The following is a 21144-nucleotide window of genomic DNA, read 5'->3' as shown; positions in this document are numbered from 1 at the left end:
TCTCAAAGAGCTCCTAATGTAACCTTAATGTGAAACTGTTCCATGTATATATAAAATAGGTGCCCTTTAGTACTTCCAAAAGGGCAACATATAGTATGTTTTAATTGCAAATAAAATACCAATTGCTATTACACTATATACATATATGTGTATACATATGTTCACCTACACATATTCACACACACACACACTCATTTTTTTTTACTTTAGTGTCTTCCCAGTATCTTATACTTCTGAAGTACCAAGTGTTTAACAAATGCCTCTTCATCAATGCATAACTAGTAGGGCTATAATATACAGTATGCTGTCTTAAGAAGAGTTAAATATAATTTTGTTACTTGGAGTTTGGCCTCATACATTTTTATATGAATTCAGAATGGAACAATTATTATTTGTATAGAATTGGGTTAATTGGATATTTTTATTGAGAATAACCAGTATGCTCAGTACGTAGTTGGATTACCAATCCTCAAAGAATGAAAGGACAATAAAGTGTATTAACACGACAATTCTACTGAACACAATTTAGTATTCCCTCTTTGTTTCAGAAAGAACTTCAAAATCATCCAGTTCTCCAGGAAAATCATTATGAGCATTAATTATCTTTTATTAGTACCATACATGCATGAGTTATAAGAGATTGAGTTCAATTTGAACAAAATGGGTAACATATCCAGGAAATTCTTCCCTGTGTTCTTTTTTAAAAATTCTGAAATATTCTCATTTATCTATTTTGATAAGATAAATGGAGAATGCGACTCTTAAATATGTGGATTCTGAATTTTCGGTATTCTTGAATTCTGCTACTCACAACCTAATGTTTAAATTATGGACTTCCAAGTAAATATTCCAGGGGGGTTTTTTGTTGTTGTTGTTGTTTTGGGTTTTTTTACACTTTCCAATAATATCTTAATATGCATGTTACAGTTCCTGCTCTTGTTTCTATCCTTAAATTATTTTATATTCCAAATCAATCTCATGATTATGGATGCTAACATACCTAAAGGGCAGAAGTCATATGCACTGATTGTCAAAATGTCAGTGCATATTTTGGCCAAACACTCATTATTTTAATAAGGAAATTTTGAAAAATGGTGACTTCTTTAGCAATAGGCTTCATGCTAGAAATAGTGTAGTCATAGTAGTAAGAGGCAAAATGCGATAAAAATAACCATAATTTACTGCACTTACTCTGTGTGGGGAGCTCTGCTGAGCATTCTGCATATAATAATATATTAAATTGTCACAATAACGTTATGAGTTTATCATTGCTACCCATGTTTCAGAAATAGGGAACCTGAGGCCCGCAGATGTAAAATAATTAGCCAAGATTAACACTAGCAAGCAGAATTCTAGCCTCGATTGTGTGTTTCCAAATCCTTGCCTCTAACAGGCTATAAAAGGCAGACTCGTAGGTTGTAACTGGTCATTCTTACATTATTTTTATTCCTTTAAAAATCGGGTCTTCAAGAAAAAATTTCTTTGAGCAGGTTTGCAGGGTTGCACCGTGGCAGACCCAGAACTATAAGCCAGGTATTATTACTTCCAGTCCAGAGGGTCTTTCTACTACCCACTCCTGCCTGCTGGTGTGTTTACACACAGTATTGGTTTTTGTCATGGTTTAGACCTAGGATTATCTTTATATGATGCATGTTCCACATATATTTCTTAGGAAATTTCACATTTTTATTTAGACATTTAAATGAATTCACCTAGAAATTTGAAAGCTCTTCTAAGATGCCAGTGGGCTGATTGGAAACTCCAGTGAGTTTTGAATGAAAGGGCTTTTGACTGTACAAATGAATGAAGCAGACAAGTGCAGCTGTGTTTAGAATGAGGCTTTATAATAGTCCGAGGCAGAATTTATTAGGTATTCCCTCTTAATGAGTTCCATATAATTCTTTCAGTTAATAAGTTAAAGATCATCTTTGCAGCAGGCGAGCTCAAGATTCTGACTTGGATTTATAAAAAATGTTGAAGTTTTGTCAGTAAAGCAAGCAGATATGATCCTGCCATTGTGTGCTCTAACTTCGTGTCCGAAGGAGGAGATCCCTAACAGCTAGATGGCAGGAGGTGTAGTCCTCAAAGAGAAGAGGACGGGGTGTTTACTATTGTAAAATGCCATTTCCTCCTGCTACACTTCCAACCCTAATAAACACTTGAAAGAACATCCCATGGGAACATACAATAAACCGAGCTGAGCTTTTTCAAAAACTAAAGTCATTGGCCTCTTCATCTTGTTTACCATTTCACAAAATGGGGTTTCTGTTATATGTCATCAATGGCATAGGGTGAGGCAATGCTAATTGACTAATAAAACCCCTACTTGATGAGGTAATTGGGAAAGGACCTGTAGTTTGACTGCATTCTTGCTAAACGGGGGCGGAGGGCTCCGATTCTTTTTGACCGCCTCACTGGGAATGATATTAATTGAACTGCAGTTGCCTCGGGCTGCAAATTGGGATTTACTGAAAAATGTTTCAAGTTATAGGATTAAGATCAGATGGGAGTTTTAGTTAAGAGGCAAACATTAGGTAAGGCGCATTACATCACCAGCTAAGGAACCTTTCCTTTTACTGTTCATTATTTCCTCGGCAACCTCAACTAGGATATAAATTCAAATAGCATTTTAACATTTTTCAATGCAATGTTTCTGCAATTTACATGTCATCTTTTTTTTTTTTAGTTAACATCTAGCTTCAAAATTCTATGATCTACGGTAAAATGACCCTTAATCAGCTTATATTAAAATATTTCGCACTCACTCTTCTTGAAGACAGGTCTTTTTCTTTTCTTTTTTTTTTTAGGTCTTTTTTTTTAGACAAAATCAGTTTGTTCCTTCTTCTTGTGCTTTGGTAATATTCATTATGCATTCTGATTTGTATTATAGTGATCTGTGTATTTAGCATATCTAGTCCCCTCTCACACTAGTGACTCTCATTTAAGAATGGAGTCCCGGTATTTACAATTTTTGGCTCACACAATATCTTTAGCATATGAAGTACCCAATAAGTATTTAACGATCTACAATTTTTTTTTTTTCAGTATTCTATTGTAAGAGGGTTTGGTAAGAATTGTTTTGGGCATGATGTGTAACATTTGAGGAGTTTTAAAGTATTTGTGGAAATGTAAATGCATTTAATTGTTTAGAATATAGAAGTTCCAATTTTCTCATTGTTCTTGCTGGGTAAGAACAAAATAAAATAATATATAAGCATATATAATAATATAGGTATAAAGAAAATGTAAAATGTATTAAAATATTAAGTCTATGCATATATGTATATACACACGCTAAGGGTATAAGCAATCTTGCATGTGGCATCCATATTTTCCATTAATATTAATCACAAGAAAGTCTGTTGTTTAGTAAAAAAAAAGGGGGGGAGGGAATTAGCGAATGCTAAATTATTGATACACTGTGTAAACATATGTATTTAATTTGAAAATATAATTGGAATAAATCTGCTATTCTAAAGCAAGGCAATAATATTCTAACAAGAAAGTCTTGATTAAAGGTTATAAAAATATTTCAAACCAATTCTCATCTCAGGCTTGGTATTTTAAAATTTTACATTCAACTATTTATGTAAACTGAAATTTTCAGTAATATAGATGATAAATTGAGTTATTTTAAGAGCACCTTAATTTGAACACGGCATATGTAATGGGAAATATTTTGACTTCATTTTTCATTAGAGATGCAACCATATGACCAAAAAACAATGTTGAATGAAAATATATTAGTTTAAATGAGTAAAGAGACATGACATTCAAGAGTGGCACACTTAAAAGAAATAGCGAAACATAAAAGGTAAGGAACCTGGCTGAAATTAGCATTCCAATCATTGCTAAACATGGCACATGAAGGTCAAAATCAGTTTGGTTGGAGTTTAAGATGTGAGCAGAGGGGTAGTATGAGAGATAGCTACAGAGATAAGCTAACCTTTTGATAGGAGAAAATTTAATGTCAGAGAGAGAATTTTACTTAGTTCATTGGGCAACATAAGACATCAAAGATGTTTGAGCAGGATGCCATGATCAAGCTTTATTTTAAAGAACTTAATGTCATGATAATTAAGTGAAATATGTGATACTGGATTGAATCTTAAAAAAAATAAAGTGGGGCAATTGGTAAATTTTAATAAGAACTCTAGATTATAGCATTGTATTAATGTTAATTTCTTGATACCTGATACTACTGTGATACCATGTCCTTGTTTAGTAAACAGACACTAAAGTGTGTAGAGGTAAAGGGACATCATATCTGCAGCTTTATTTTAAATGTTTCAGAAGAAAAAATGTCTCAAGTGCACACACACACATACACACATACACAGTGGGGGGGGGAATAAAGTTAAGTATGATAAAATTAACATTTAGGGAATCTGGATAAATGGTAAACAGAAATTCTTTGGAGTATTTTCACAAGTTATCTAAAAGTCTGAAGCAACTTCAAGAACGCTTTTAAAAAATAAAAGTGGTATATCAATGACATAAAGTAGGTTAAGAGATGACTAGGTTGTGAGAGTTTGGGTGTATCATGATGAAAACTAACATTAGTAGATTTTTGGAGGGAAATCTAGGAGAACACCCTCAAATTTAAAATGTATACATCTTTTAACTCGGTAACTCCACCTCTGCAATCTGTCTCATGGAAGTATACTCATATATGCACAAAGATATTTATTGCAATACTATTTTGTATTCGAAAAGTAAAACAATCAAAATTTCTGCTTAAGAAGAAGCTATATTCAGGCACATTCATGATACGGAATAATAGGAGACAGAGGATAGATTTATGAATGTCCAATTTGTCCTCACACAGAAAGATCTCCAAGACACATTAAATGAAAAATAAAGAAATTGGAAAACTATACATATGGTAAAATCCCCCTTATATTAAATCCCATTGTACTACATTATCTTTTATATTTAAAAACTGGATAGAGTTGTAAATGCCTGGAGTTAGGTGATGACCTCTGGGGAAGAGAGAAGAGCTTGAAGGAAGAAGGCCATGGCAACAACTTTCAGTGTTCATGCTAAATACATCTTGCTTTCTAATACATCAAGGTATTCATATCTTACTTGAATAATTACAAAATGAATATCCCACAATTGGTTCAGAAATAAACTGAGTTGGGGCACCTGGTTGGCTCAGTCTGTGCAGCATGCAACCCTTAATTTCAAGGTTGAAGTTCAAGCCCCATGTTGGGTATGGAATTTGCCTAACAAAAATCATCATTATCATCATCAGCTGAGTTATAGTAGAGTGATATTAAAAACTGCTGCAGAAATCTGTTAAACAATGGGAAAGTGTTGGGGCCTGGGTGGCTCAGTTGGTTGTCTGTCTTCAGCTTAGGTCATGATCCCAGATTCCTGGGATCGAGCCCCATGTTGGTCTCACTGCTCAGTGAGGATTCTGCTTCTCCATATCCCTCTGCTCATTCTCTCTCAAATAAGTAAATAAAATCTTTAAAAAAGAAAAGAATGGGCAAAGGCACTGAATTAGGGGTGTGTCAGCAGAAATAGGACAGGTGGTAGGGGTGAGAGGGAGACTCTCTACACTTATATTCTTGAAAGGGTATAGAGTGAGAGAAGGAAGGAAGGTTTAATATGGTGGACTACAGTAGTCACGGCTTTAACAAGAAAAGGGAATAAAAAAAACCTACTGATTTGTGAGGAGAAGATAATTTTTATTTTGGAGACACTGAATCTGAGATAGGATATCCAGGTAGATACACTGCAAGTCTCCCGGAAAGACATAATATTTAGAAACACAGACCAGAACACTCTGGGTTTAAGTGACTAAATCTTTGAGATAACAATTACAAAACAACCATAAGTGGACATGAATTATACTTCTTTGTTATGATCACGATCTAATGTTCCATTTGAAGTTCTAGAACTCACTTAATCCTGGAATAGCTATATATTTATAGTTGGGTATTAAAATTGATCTTAAGAGGCTACAATATTATATTACAGAAAGGAACTCATTCACATTTTTTTTAAATAAATGAATTCTTGCTTAATGAAACCTGTCTTCCATTTGGTACATTTCCCACTTAAAACTCTGTATCTGAATCAAACTCCTGAATATGAATGAAATTTGCAAGAATATAGAAAACATACAATAAGCAAATATAATTTTTAGAAGTAAAAAGTGTAAATAGTTTAAGTCCTGCTCAAGGCATTTTTTTCCTAGCACAGTACCATTAAAATGTTACTGCCTTGGGTCCTTGTAGGATATTCAAGTCCATCATAGGGTTAGTTGTGGCATTTTAAAACCATTCAGATGGGGATCCCTGGGTGGCGCAGCGGTTTGGCGCCTGCCTTTGGCTCAGGGCGCGATCCTGGAGACCCGGGATCGAATCCCACGTCAGGCTCCCGGTGCATGGAGCCTGCTTCTCTCTCTGCCTGTGTCTCTGCCTCTCTCTCTCTCTCTCTCTGAGTGTGACTATCGTAAATAAATAAATTTAAAAAAAATAAAAAAAAAAAAAATAAAACCATTCAGATGGCTGAGCTTTTACAACTAGGGGGTGCTGAAGGACTACAGAGGTTAGATTACATCTTATTTTTTAAAAATTTGGTAATCAGTGAAAATCTTTTAAAAATTAAAGTCTTTAATAAAATAGCATTGAATTACACATAGCAACTTGCATAAACAATATTTAAACACATTTTATTATTGAATTGACCATATAAACTCTCAGCTGCAACAAAACTCTCCAAATAATGTAAATATACTCACTTGATCTTATGTTTGTGTTATATGAGTTATGGATAATTCCAATTCCAGCTATGGAGAAATAAAAAGGTACACTGGATTCATATCACTAGAAAATGGGAGACTTATAGACCAGAAAGTGCCTATTTTCAGGTTGAAACAAGGTCAAAGTAAATAAATCTAAGTAGTCTAGACTTTTAGTAAGAGAGAAAATACCACTAGCAGTGAGACCTAACATAAACAGATGTTACATACTTAAACTTTAAATGTTTTATAAAAAATCCAAAAAGTATTCAAATAAAAAAAGAAATGAATTCGGAAAAAGAAATTTAATTTTACCTAAAAAATATGTAAGCATTTTAATAAAGAAGTTAAAATCCTCCAATGATTTTTTCCCCCAAATTCGAGTTACTTCCAGTAACAGGGTATTTTCCTCTTGGTTTCTTAAGAATTACGTGAAATTACATATCCATTATTATATTCCGATTTAAAATATTTATGACTCTTTAAGGCACGATTTTATATATTCTGTATCAACAAAATGAAATCCATGAAAATATATTAACGCTTTAAGGTGGGTTTAATAGAATTTCTTTTGTCAGAAATACTTAATCAATGTATCTATCTTTTTATTTCCATCAGAAATTCAGTATGAATTTATGTAAATCTAGATTTCCCTCTGTTTCAAAAACGATTACCGTGTTTCATAAGCTGGCATTTTGACAACACAGGCACACTTTAAAATGAGCTGATTTTACAAATTAGTAATTTTTTGAACTTTATTTCTCCACAGAGCCCACATAATTATAGCTGATATATTTCTACTTACAAAGTTTAAACAATATGTAATATAATTTTGCTTAATCTGTGATAATACCATCTAAAATTATACAAGATGGCTTTCTCTGAAAGTTACAAGGAAGTAAATTTGAAATACTACATACATTAGAAGGGTGATCATAACAGGATCCAGCGTGCACATCATTTTGTTATCAGAATTTTCTGAAGTATTTGCAATTTACACTAACTGAAGAGAACTGTTTGGATTTTATTTTATGTAGTATGGTTATCCTTCATTTATTCCTAAAGCAGTATGTTTGCTATACATATATACATCATTAGTAGAGCACAGAAGTAACAAGATCATGCTGCCATTCAAAAGTAAGGTGCCACATTTTTATACAATCAAATGGCATCCAAAATGCAATATATTGCTATGAAAATGCAAAATTCTTCAGATTGGCATTTATGAATGAGGTTGGTCACAATGAAATGGCATTTTATTTTACACAAATGAAAAAGATTTATCATAAATATATAGACCAATATATAACATTGAAAAACAAGAAGCAGAAAGGAAACAATGCTCTTGCATAAAGATCAATTCGCTTTGCTGCTGTTGGAATAACAGGTTTGGCAGGTGGCGGCTTCTTGTTGTTCTTTGCCTGAGATTTCCCAAGCCCATTGTTGACTTCAATAGGTTTTCCATAGCAGTCATAATTAGATAATTCAAAATCTCTTGGTAAGCTTCCAACGATGCTGAAGTCATTAGACCTCAGGTCAGACTTAGAAGTGCAAACCTTTTTGCATCTCGTCTCTCCAACCTGAGAATGAAAGTTAAGGACAGAGTACATTTAGAATTTTTCTATTCATAAAATATCTCTTCAAAAGGATATTTTTAAAATCTGATGGTTTAATCAGTTGACTATTATTTCTGTTTGACAAAAAGATTTAATAGTAACTGATTAGGCCATCAGATTACCTGAACATTTAAGGGCTCTAAAATGTTGCCCATATAACAAGGCTTATGTCATGGGATAAACTTTTGATAGGTTACTTTATGTCAAGAGATCAAAGCACAAATCAACATTTATCTTAGGTGCTCCCAGGCTTGTGAGAGTTCTCAGCTGAAATACCAATAAGCAATATTTAACCATGACACAGACCATATTACCACAATACAGGGATTGCAGAAACCTTCTGCTACTTCTAACCTTTGACTTCCCCATGGATTCTATTTCCAAAGAGGGTGGTTTACAAAGGACTGCAACATTTATCTCTTCAATGAGACAAACTCCAAAATGGACCCACAAGTAAGAACCAAAACATGGCCACAATGATCATGAACCAAAGATATACTGGTGAAAGGCATTCATTCATTCCTAATTTGTTGACTAAAGTGGCGTAGCCAACCATACACAGAGAATCCAAGAAATCGTGTATATTTCAGCCAGATCATATGTCACAGAGATTATTCAGTTGATAATACCTGAATTATTAAATTTGAATCCAGTCCCTATAATATACAAAATAATTATTTTCCATTGACCTCTCTCTAGAGATCAGGAATGCTCTCAGAAACAAGAGATGCTAACCCCAATTTTTTTTTTAATAAAGATTTTATTTATTCATAGAGACACACAGAGAGAGGCAGAGACACAGGCAGAGGGAGAAGCAGGCTCCATGCAGGGAGCCCGACATGGGACTCGATCCCTGGTCTCCAGGATTAGGCCCTGGACTGAAAGTAGCGCTAAACGGCTGAGCCACCCGGGCTGCCCTTAACCCCAATGTTTTAAGATAGCACTGATATTACAAAAGGCCTCTGAAGGGTAAACTCTTGATTCTACTGCTTAATTTCCTATGGTTTTTACTCCTGAGTTCTGTGATTCACCTTTGGAATCTCCATTATTTTTACTGCTTTTACTGAAAAAGGAAATCTATCATTATATACTGTTATTATACTATAGCTACTCTAGTTTTTGGCTTATTACTATAATACGATGACTAGTTATATAGATTCTGTTTACCTTTACCAGATTATGGGGGTGGGGGCTAATAAAAAGTTAAATACATTATTTCCCAGCAGTACTTCGGGTAGCAGGACTCTACCCTCTATCTGGACAAACACTGAGTCACATTCTTTGGGCAAGAGCCAGATGGCAGTGTTTAGAGGTGGATAGTACATATAATTAAGATATACTAAGTGAAAAAAACAAACTAAAATGTGTTATGCATCTCCTGTCATAATACCTGTAGGTAATTTACAGTTTTTTCCAATTATGAACATGTACTGGGAATGTTATTTCTATACAACTGTTGACTTTATTTGCATATACTTTATACTATGTAAATCCCCCAGCAATCTGTCATTTAAACTGTACCATCATGCACACCACACACACACACACACACAGACTCACATTTACATTCTCACACCTTCCTTGTAAGTGCACCAGAAAGAAGACCACGTTTAAAGCTCTAATTTTCCAGTGCTATTTGAGAACTAAGTATATAGTGAACTTTTGTAAAGAGTAAAATTGCTACCTTGATTGGAATAGAAGTTGAGAACAGACTCTACATATCAAATGTTTGCATTATCCTCAGGGTCTCAGAGCAATCTTTACAATCTGGGACTCTGTGGATATTCCAGTTTCACTTTCTCCCTTTAGAATTCTCTACTTTAAAAGGTTTAGATTCACTAACTGTACTTTAAAATCCACTTATCAGGGACTCCTGGTGGATCAGGGGTTGACCGTCTGCCTTCAGCTCAGGGCGTGATCCCAGGGTCCGGGGTTGAGTCCTGCATTGGGCTTCTGGCAGGGAACCTGCTTCTCCCTCTGCCTATGTCTCTGCCTCTCTCTGTGAGTCTCTCATGAATAAATAAAAGCTATAAATAAATAAACAAGTTAATAAAATTTATATGGTATTATAATCTAAGTCACACATAAATACTTCAAATTTTCTAATCTGTTTTATTTACAAAAACATATTTCTAGATTCTGCTAGCAATTTTAATGATTTTAGAATTTATCTACACAGTTAATTCAAAATGTAGATTTAGGATGTCATATTTATTCAGAGAGATTATTTAAATATAGTACACATGTCTGTTAAAGAGGAATAATTTCTTCAATGTTAAAGGAATAACAGAGAAGTACTGCAAAGAGCTTCAACTTGGTCGTACTAAATATTCAATCATGTAACTTATTAAATAAAACCTCACCTAGAAAATGTATTTGAAAATTCTTTTATTTGAAAAAGTAGACCTGTGTGTGTATATACTGAAGGAGAGGACCTCTACTATAGAAATATCTTTTGATTATGTGGCACAACTAAATAAGAAATAAGAAGTCCTCAGGTTCCTGAAATAGGTCATGATTCATTAACTAGTTGGCTGGTCTCACCTTTATCCGTTCATTGGAGATCATACACAAACATAATTTTTTTTAGTTAATACTCTCTACACATAATTATATCAAATATGTACATAAAAGTAGAAAAGTGTTTACAGTGTAATACTATTTTGAGTAATTATAATATCACATCAAGAGGGATTCAATAAACTCCTTATAAATAAGAGAGTAACCCTATGTAACATATTCTTAAAAGTGATCTTGGTTTTATTAACCTCCAATTTATAATTTCTCAATTTTTCCTCACGTAAATATGTGTCTCATTTGCTTTCATCATATAAACTTGTCACTCCTGAAAATTACTGGCAGCAAAAATGAGGTAGTATGATAATGAAACTGTCAAGAATAAAAAATGATGTGGCTAAGAACTTCCTAATGCTTCAAGTTAGAACTTTAAGAACTTTCCGTGGTCCTTTTCAGTTTGCGTCACACATTGAAAAGCAAATCACCTTATACAAGATTTCTTAACCAGCAGACTTACGTATAATTTCATGGGAATAATGGTATCTCCTGCAGATGATAAAAATAGATTCAGAAGGGAATAATCTCTACATAGTTTACCAAATTTAAGTCATTCCTTGTTTTTAAAAACCGGTCGTTACCATAGGAAACAACTATCTCATTCAAGCATGAACAGCAGGTTGTATTTTTTTAACTTGTAAAAATCCAAAGGCAATGACACTATTTTATCTTTTATTCGCAAGACCTTCCTTGTGAATAGCGCATGGCACATACTAGGCATTGGGAACAGAATGATATTAACAACAGTAGGTCTTCACATTTTTGTTGAATTAAAAAAAAAAAGGAATTGTACAAGTAAACAAACAAATTAGTAAACAAAATACTGTAATGGTTGAGGAAGGACTGGGGATAAATAACTTAGATAATTATATATGTATGATGACAGATTTATGAATGCAGGCAAAATTATAAAAACATGCTAAAAGCTAGGTTACATTATCATTGATGTTTCTTATTTCTTATACTTTTTTAAAGATTTTATTTATTTATTCATGATAGACATAGAGAGGAGGGGGGGCAGAGACACAGGCAGAGGGAGAAGCAGGCTCCATGCAGGGAGCCCGATGTGGGACTCGATCACACCCTGGGTCAAAGGCAGGTGCTAAACTGCTGAGCCACTCAGGGATCCCCATTTCTTACACTTTTTAAAATAATTCCTTTCCTTTGCAAACACAGCATTATTTTAAAAATCAGCAATGAGAATTTCCAATAATCCAAATTTCATTGTGCTTCCATTAATTACTATTGCTATTCTGTCTAAAAATAAATGACGTATCATTTTGAAACCATCCCCCACAGGGTTAATGCAGTTGAAACTAGCGGAAAGTGTAAAGCTTGTTTTTCAGAGAATTGTTTCTCCCTAATCAACTATTGTGTCTTTTCAGACCCACTAACAAACCCACTTTAGCTGTTTCTGCAGAAGCCTGAACTCAAGGTCAACTGATATGGTGCCAGCCTATGAACAAGCAAGGCTCTGCATTCCTTAACAGAGATAATAAGCCTGAGACCCCATTCCAGTTTACACCAGCTCTCGGATCATGTCCATAGGCCCTTCTTGTCCTGAGATAACCTCCTGATGTCAGAGGCTGAATTTTGCTTCCTTCTGGTGTTAAGTCACCACCCCAAAGTGAACAGGAGATGTATGCTACATATACACTTGCTCAATGTGTGTGTTCCACCTTTCCTCATGAATAGTCATAAGTTTCTTTGCCCTTTTCATCAATATGTATATAATCTCCTACCCTAAATTTCCCCTTTAAAAGCCCCACTCCTGGGCAGCCCAGATGGCTCGGTGGTTCAGTGCCGCCTGCAGCCCAGGAAGTGATCCTGGAGTCCTGGGATCGAGTCCCACGTCAGGTCCCACGTCGGGCTCCCTGCGTGGAGCCTGCTTCTCTCTGCCTGTGTCTCTGCCTCTCTCTCTCTCTCTCTCTCTGTGTCTCTCATAAATAAATAAAATCTTAAAATAAATAAATAAAAGCCCCACTCCTTACCCTGGAAACTTGGAGATGGTCCTTGGTTGGACACCAATCATCTGTCTCTCCAGATTGCCGGCCTCCTAAATAAAGCAATCTTTCTTTTCCAACCAACACTTGTCTCTTGAGTATTGCATTTCAAGTGACAAGCAGCTGAACTTGGGTTTCAAAAAAAATTTCATTGAAATGACTTAGCAAGAGTTTGTGTTTTGAAAGCAAAATATACTGGGGCAAATGCATTTTGAAACCAAACATATATTTTTCACAGCAAAACCACTAAATTAAAAAGGCAACAAGTTTTTAAATTTCTTTTTTAATATTCTTTTATGTCAATGTGTAACAGACTTATGAATTGATCAGATTACACATTGGCTGTAAGTTTGATGGATACATTAAGATAAGTTATTTTTTTACTCATTCTTGCTTTGAAGTATATCTCAGGATATATTCTGTACTATTACGTAGGTACAATGCTCATTGTAGAGATTGCATTTGGCCTGTAAGCATTAAGAGTAAATTACATTTGTTTCTGGAGATTTATTTCTGGTGGACTTTTAAACTCCCTAAGCATCACTTTATGACTTTTGTTGCAAAATGTAACAGTTTCAGACTCCAGACACATGTGCTTCTACTAGCAACCCCAAACACAGAGAATTAAAATATAGGAGTTCTTAAATATGTTGAACTTTTCTTCACTGGGTGATTATTTTAACACCTGAAAGCTAAATTTAAAATAACATAATTCTGGGGAGAGCTCAAGATGGCATAGGAAGATCCTGATCTCATCCCTCCCATGGACAGAACAAATCTACAACAACTCCATATGTAAGAGTATTATGTTAAATTTAAAAAGTCAGACAGAGAAAAATAAATACTGTATGATTTCCCTTACATGTGGAATCAAACAAAATGAAACAGAAACAGACTCATAGATACAGAGAACAAACTAGTAGTTGTTGGAGGGATGGGGAAGGGGGATGGATAAAATCAGTGAAAGGAATTAAAAGGTACAATCTTACATTTATAAAATAAGTAAGACATAGGATGTAAATTATAGCACAGGGAATATAGTCAATAATTTTACAACAGTTTTATATGATGACAGATGGTGACTACTCTTATTGTGCCGACCATATCCTAGTGTACATAAATAACAAATCACATTGCGTACACCTGAAACTAATACAATATTGTGCAATAAAAAATAACATAATTCAGTCCAATGTTCTAGATCCTATTTATCTTTTGTATCTATTTTCATAAATAATCTTGATATATTCTATAGTACTCTGAAAATCTCTTCCATATTTAAAGTAACTAAGCACCTATTCTATAGAACTTCTTTTCTTTGTCTCCAGAACACTTAGTTAGGGTATAAGTTAGTGGGTAGATTAGTAGGCTGGAAAAATAAACTGATAAAAGACTGGGAGATGTAAATGGGGATCAGCTGGGGACCTAAAGACCCATGGAACAACATGGTGATGAGTTCCTGTGTGTGTTTTTTGTTTCATATATCCCAGATTTGGAGCTGAAGGAGTTGAAATTAAAATGCCAAGGGGTGCAGATAAAAATAGCCCCAAAAAAGTTTGCTTCTTCTATCCAAAGGACAAAAGAAAAAGCAGCTTAGCAAGACAAATGGCTTTTAGGCAATAATCTCTCTACTGAGTCTAACACCACACACAGAAAATGTCACCCCATCCTCACCATGCCAGCAAAGTGGGAAACTAGACTTCTCCCTTTAAGAAGCTGTAACAAAATACCCAATACTCTCACTGCAGTGGTATCAGAGAAGGCCAAATAGGGAACTAGGACTTCCATCTCCATAGAGCATTAACAAGGCCCTGCTCTGCCCACCCAGCAGAAACAAACTGCTTCCCCTCTTCCACACTGGGAATGATGTCATAGGAGGCAGGACATTTATTACCACAAAGTGATAATGAGGACACCCCCGCTGCAGTATCAGTGGAGACCAATGGGGAATTAAAAACCCTCAATCCCACCCTGCAGTACTGAAGAGCCCCTAACCTCACTGTGTGAGGATCCGGACTTCTTCCACTGGAAATACTGATGATGCAGCACCCTTCCTTCTCCTGAAAGGGCACAGTCAGAGAAAGCCAGCTAAAACAAAGTTTAAACAAGATCCAGAGTCTTATAAAATAACATGACAATGTTCAGGTCTCAAAAGAAAATCACTCATCATACAAAGAACCAGAGGGGATCCCTGGGTGGCTTGTGGATCCTGGGTAGCTGGGGATCCCTGGGTGGCTCAACAGTTTAGTGCCTGCCTTCAGCCCAGGGCGTGATCCTGGGGTTCCGGGATCAAGTCCCACATTGGGCTCTCTGCATGGAGCCTGCTTCTCCTCCCTCTGCCTGTGTCTCTGCCCCCCCTCCCCTCTGTCTCTGTGTGTGTCTCTCATGAATAAATAAATAAAATCTTAAAAAAAAAACAAACAGAGAAGATCTCAAATTGAATTTTTAAAAAATATGGTCAGTAGATACCAACACCAGATGAAAAATACATTAGAATTATCTGAGAAAGGCCTTAAAACATGGATGACAAAAAATGTTTCAGTCAGGTGTTTTGAACATTTGTTTGAAACCTTTGAAAAATAGAAAACCTGAGCAAAGAAATACCAAAAAAAAAAAAAAAAAAAAACTCAGGAAAAAAGAAAAACCACAGAGAAGTTTTATAACTGAAAAACACATTTCAAGCAAAATATAAATCTCAGTGGGTGAGCGCAACAGAAAAATGGGAGGGGCAAAGGAAAGAATCAGTGAATTAAAAGATATAACGGGGGATCCCTGGGTGGCTCAGTAGTTGAGTGTCTGCCTTTGTCTCAGGGCTTGATCCCGGGATCAAGTCACATATCAGCCTCCCTGGAGGGAGCCTGCTTCTCCCTCTGCCTGTGTCTCTGCCTCTCTCTGTGTGTCTCATGAATAAATAAATAAATTCTCTGTGTGTCTCATGAATAAATAAATAAATTCTTTTTTTTTTAAGATACAATCAAAGAAATTATCCAATCTTAACAAAACAGAGAAAATGAACTAGAAAAAATGAAAAGCCTCAGGGATCCAGGGATCCATGGGAGCGTAACAAAGGATCTAAGAGTTGTATCACCAGAGTCTCAGAAAGACAGGAGAAAGAAGACAGATCTGAAAATGCATTCAAGAAAATAATGGCTGAAAACTTTCCAAATTTGCCAATAAACATAAGTCTGTATTTAATTTTTTTTTAAGAATTTGTTTATTCATTTGAGAAAGAGGGTACACACAAGCAGGAGTGGGGGCAGAGATAGAAGCTGACTTCCTGGTGAGCAGGGAGCCTGAGTCAGGGCTCAATGCCAGGAGGCTGGGATCATGACCTGAGCTAAAGGCAGACACTTAACTGACTGAGCCACCCAAGTGTCCCTTTAAGCCTACATTTTTAAAAAAACATTTTATTTATTTATTCATGAGAGACACAGAGAGAGAGAGAGGCAGAGACACAGGCAGAGGGAGAAGCAGGCTCCATGCAGGGAGCCCGATGTGGGACTCGATCCCGGGTCTCCAGGATCAGGCCTTGGGCTGAAGGTGGCGCTAAACCTCTGAGCCACCCGGGCTGCCCTAAACCTACATTTTTAACAAGCTGAACAAATCCCAAACAAGATAAATCCAAAGAAATTTACACCAGAACATAGAATTTAACTTCTGAATAATAAAGAACAAAAGAAGTCTTGAAGGTGGCCAGAGAAAAATGACAGTCAACCCTCAGGGGAAAAGCAACACACATGATGGGTTCCTCTCAGAAGCCATAGGGAGCCAGAAGAGTGCAGCACAGTATTTCTAATGTGCTAAAAGAACTGTCAATCCAGAATCCTATACGTAGTGAAAATATCCTTCAGAAACAAGGGGGAAATCAATACTTCCTCAGATGAAGGAAAACCAGAATAATTTATTATCATTATTATCCATTATCCATTTTTATAATGGATAAATTCTCTAAAAGTAAAGAAAACAATGAAAGACATATCAAAATAAAAGCAAGAACACGGTAAGCAAAAATGGGCATAAATACAATAAGCTTTCCTTTTCCCTCTCAGTTTTCTAAACTATGTTTGATAGTAAAACAAGAAGTATAATACTTTCTGCTTAGGTTCTAAGAAATATTTACAACTCTATCATAAACAGAAAGTTAAAAGGATGCTAAAGAATGTAATGTTTCTACACATCACACAAACTGGTAAAAATAAAGATACCAGTAGACTGTAAGAAGTTATGTACATGTAATTAATACTTAGAACAACCACTAAATAAGACAGACACAGAAAAACACTTGGAAAAGAAGTCAAAACATAAAACTGATTTTAGGCTGAAGCCCTAACATAGCAATACTTACATTAAAATTTAAATGATCTAAACATACCAATTAAAACATGAGAGTGGTGGAGCAGTTTAAAAGTCATAATCAAATATATATTGTCTATAAGAAATTCACTTCAAATATAATGATATAGACATGCTGGATGGAAAAGGATGGAAAAAGATACGCCAAATATATGACTTCTCTAAGGTCATGATAGCTCTGCATTAATGAAAATTTTATACTTATTCTTCATAAAGGGAGTTAGGGTATGCAAGAGTTGTAAGGCCTGAAGAACCCTCCCACAAGGTAGCAACTAACATTGCAGAGTCCTGGCTACAGATGAAAAAATGAGTTTAATGACTTAACAAGACAAAAATAGTAAGTTTTTCTAAAAATATGTAGCTTCAGGCAGTACCATACAAAAATGGGTTTCCTGCTTTTGTATTTAAAAATACATAAGCGGCATACTTGTGTAATTCTAGGTAAGGCACATGGTGGTAGTTAACAAACTAATAGACTAATGGCCCTATATTAATGGGGCAATAGTAAAGGCAGAGGAGGCAAGATTTTCAAGGTTGTAGGGTGGTATGAACCTATTAGTCTCTTATGGAATTTGCCATGCTAAGCTCAAAGGAAATGGTCCTGTGGTTTACTGGTCTTCCCAAATAGAAGGCATCAATCAGTGGTATATCAGGGTAAGTGGACACCTATCCTTAATCCATGAAACAGCCCATTGCTCCAGAATTTATCAGAATCTAAAGGCACTGCCTTTTATTCTTAGACCTACGATCAAGTGATAAGGCCAGGTGCAATCCTTCTATAGGTACTCACCACTGGGCACACTATGGGTGTAGTTTCCTTATGGGCCAGGAATGTAACAAATATGTAGTGTGTCTGACATATTCTGTGTGAAGCTTTCTAACTTGATAGGGAGCAGGTAGGGGGTTTTATCAAGAGCACAGGCTTCCTGAGGTCTTCCATGTTGGCAGAAGGTCTGTGCTTCCAGCAATCCTCTGGCATTTCAGTAACAACTTATTAAGTAAGAAACAGGAGGAAGGTCTATAGCTTTGGCAAGGTCTCCACATTCAGTGGTAGCCAGCAAAGCAGAAGTGTATCATTAAACTCCTTGAAAAGTCTTCTAGAAATTTAATAAGGTGTTGGTTCCTTTTCTTAATTAGTATTTGACCTAGTATTTTTTATTTCCTTTCCAGAAAGTATGCTGCGTGTACTTCCTTTCCATCTGGAGTGAACACCAATTCTATCAAACCTGCACACCACGGAAAAGTATTTCTCCTGTTACTGCAGAGAGGATGAGGGAAATAATTTCTCCAGCTGGTTTCATTCTTACCTGTAAAGTGCTAATGTGAACCGGAGTCCCTGTACCATTCACAGTATTCTTTTTAGCAGCATTTCCACCTTTCCCGTCTGCTTGCTCAGCCTTAGCAATTCGGGCTTTTTCTGCTTCAACTCTTTTGGGGTTATTCAACATCACCTGGACGACAGCATATTCCACCAGTGAAGCAAACCCGAAGAGAAGACACGCAATGAGCCACACATCAAGAGCCTTCACGTAGGATACTTTGGGAAGTTCAGCAGCAAGGGTTGTACACTCAGAGGCCAAGCTGAGTACTGAGAAGATACCTACAGAAACAGAAACGGAAGTTAGGGCTGCTTTTTGCCCCCATGAAATGTTCTGCAAACACTACTTTTTGACAATATCCCTCTCTACTAAGTCCCAATGCTCGTCAAGGCTCTTCCAAGCTCAAAGAGTAGAAAAAATGATACCAACATACTTTTTAGGTAAGGATTAGTGAGTGAATGCAGTGGGAGGCATTTGTAAATATTTGATACTTAGAAGTAAATAGAAATCTAAACCAAGGTGTAAAAACACCATTTAGACCTGGTTTAAATATTATAGATGTCTAAAACTATTTTGTGCTATCTCAGAGAAAGCCACAAAGCTCTCTACTGAGAGTTATTTCATTTTTCAGCTTTATTTTAGATAGTTATGGAACTGAATTTTACCCTATGAAGAACTGAGCAAGAATAGAACATATAAAGCAATTTTCTGATAAGGCTCACAATTTAAAAAAAATCTAATAGAAAAGACAAAGATAGAGGATCCCTGATTATTTCAGGGGAAACAAGTGATTTCAGCTTTTCAAGGAAAGAAGAATATTCTGCTATATGTAATATTAACCATTTGTGGAAAGTTAACTAGTTATATACCAATTTAAGTCAAATAATTATAAAATCCCAAAGGAAAACTGCATTAGTGTATATCCCTCCTCTTCTTTCCACCTGCCACACTCCCAACCTTTCCCTTTGTCTCTTTCTCCCTTCCTTCATATTTTCAGAAGAGGGGATAGGCAAACATGACCCTCTGGCACTGACTGCCAGTAGCACACAAGTTCAGAAAAAAATCTTATATGATGTCAAGGGAGATGTACTTTAAGCCATGTAGGAAGCAGGTGTGCCTTGCCTCTGTGAGTCCATTTCATTTATGGGGACAAGTGCACTCTTATTCTTAGATTTGACCATTAATTCTTGAGAATTAATGAATATGTTATCCTAATAAAGATGTATGTGGCTCTCTTTTGTCTTGGGAATATGGTAAGTACTACATTAGTATTAATAAAAAGTGAAAATACTGAAAAATATGTTCCATCAGTTGCATTCAGAGGCTCCTGAAATAGAGTTGTTGGTTTGTTTTTTTGGCAACTATTCAAGAGTTACAAGATTCTCCACTAGAAAGAAAGGTTTCTAGCAGATGGAAACAGAATATAAAGACTCAACAAGCATCTGATTTACTATTAAACTAATTACCCTTAGTCTTGAGGAAAACTAAGAACTAATTAATAGGATTATATTTTAAAAGTTAATATAGGTCTTAATGTTTCTAACCTGGAAGTGGAAAATAACATTAAAATCCAAGGTCTTATCACTTTCATTGCCTGAAATTATAGTTAATTATACCTATGGGCATATTTGGCAAATCATATTTCCAAGTCAATTTTTCTATTCTTGGTCAATTATTATCTGTCAAACTATCAATCGAAAACCAGCCTTACTTAATTCCTTGAGACAGACTCTGTTGACACACTATTCTCAATGTTTCCATAGCATTTCACATTCATCAATAGCACAGAACATATCGAACTCAGTAGTATATCTGAATTTTTCCTTATATATTAGAAACTTCATAAGACAATGAAGAATAATGTCATATTACAGACGATCCTAAAGGCCCTACAATGAATCTACGATACTTGGCAGAAAATATTAAGAAACTGTAAGTTGAGGGAAGATAAGTGTCATTATCAACAGAATGTTGAATAACATTACTCTGGTGAGGATGTACAAAACACACTAAGAAAGGGAAAAATAGCAGTTGCAGAAACAAAGCATGAAGAAAAGAAGAATGGAGTTGATATGAAAGGATTTTGAAGAGAATATTTTAAAAGACTTGGTTATTGATTGAAGGAAGGAGGAAAAGATTGAGATAATTTTCTGAAAGAATAACTAGAAAAGTACCCATAAAAGATAGGAAGAAGAGACTTAGAAAAGATAATGACTTTGGCATGAAAATACTGAGTTAGGTTAGATAAGATAAAGGCTAAGAAACACAACTAACGACTATGACACAGCACAATGCATTGGAGAATTCTGTAAAAGGAAAGATTAGCCAATATCGTGCAGATGGAGGTCATGCTGAAAATGCAGAAAACTTTGTGAGGAAAAGATGCTGGAGTGTCAGAGAAAGGAGACCAAAGAAACAGAGAAGGGGACTGCCTTTTGTAGGGAGGGATATGACATTAATAGATTTGGGGGGAGAGAAAGGAGGTATTTATAATTCCAGGTATTAAATTAGAAACCAATCTCAAT

The 21144-nt window shown here is 35.5% G+C and overlaps 1 protein-coding gene across 4 annotated transcripts in view; it reads right to left on the bottom strand.

Annotated features, from left to right (window-relative positions):
* Nucleotides 1-5675: 5675 nt before the first annotated feature.
* The window catches only part of GLRB (glycine receptor beta), a 92927-nt gene continuing 77458 nt past the window's right edge, over nt 5676-21144 (bottom strand). For all 4 annotated transcript variants that reach the window (XM_025438808.3, XM_049094312.1, XM_025438811.3 and 1 more), the window contains 2 exons: nt 18608-18900; nt 5676-8334 (listed from right to left, as the gene is read on the bottom strand). In XM_025438808.3, the coding sequence (XP_025294593.1) occupies nt 8038-8334; nt 18608-18900 (590 nt within the window). In that variant the 3' untranslated portion in view covers nt 5676-8037. The remainder of the gene's footprint in view (nt 8335-18607; nt 18901-21144) is intronic.

The sequence above is a fragment of the Canis lupus genome, chromosome 15 (genome assembly GCF_003254725.2).
Source record: "Canis lupus dingo isolate Sandy chromosome 15, ASM325472v2, whole genome shotgun sequence".
In the NCBI taxonomy this organism is placed as follows: Eukaryota; Metazoa; Chordata; class Mammalia; order Carnivora; family Canidae; genus Canis; species Canis lupus.
Note: the sequence above shows the minus strand (reverse complement) of the source record. Positions and strands in the feature narration are given on the sequence as shown.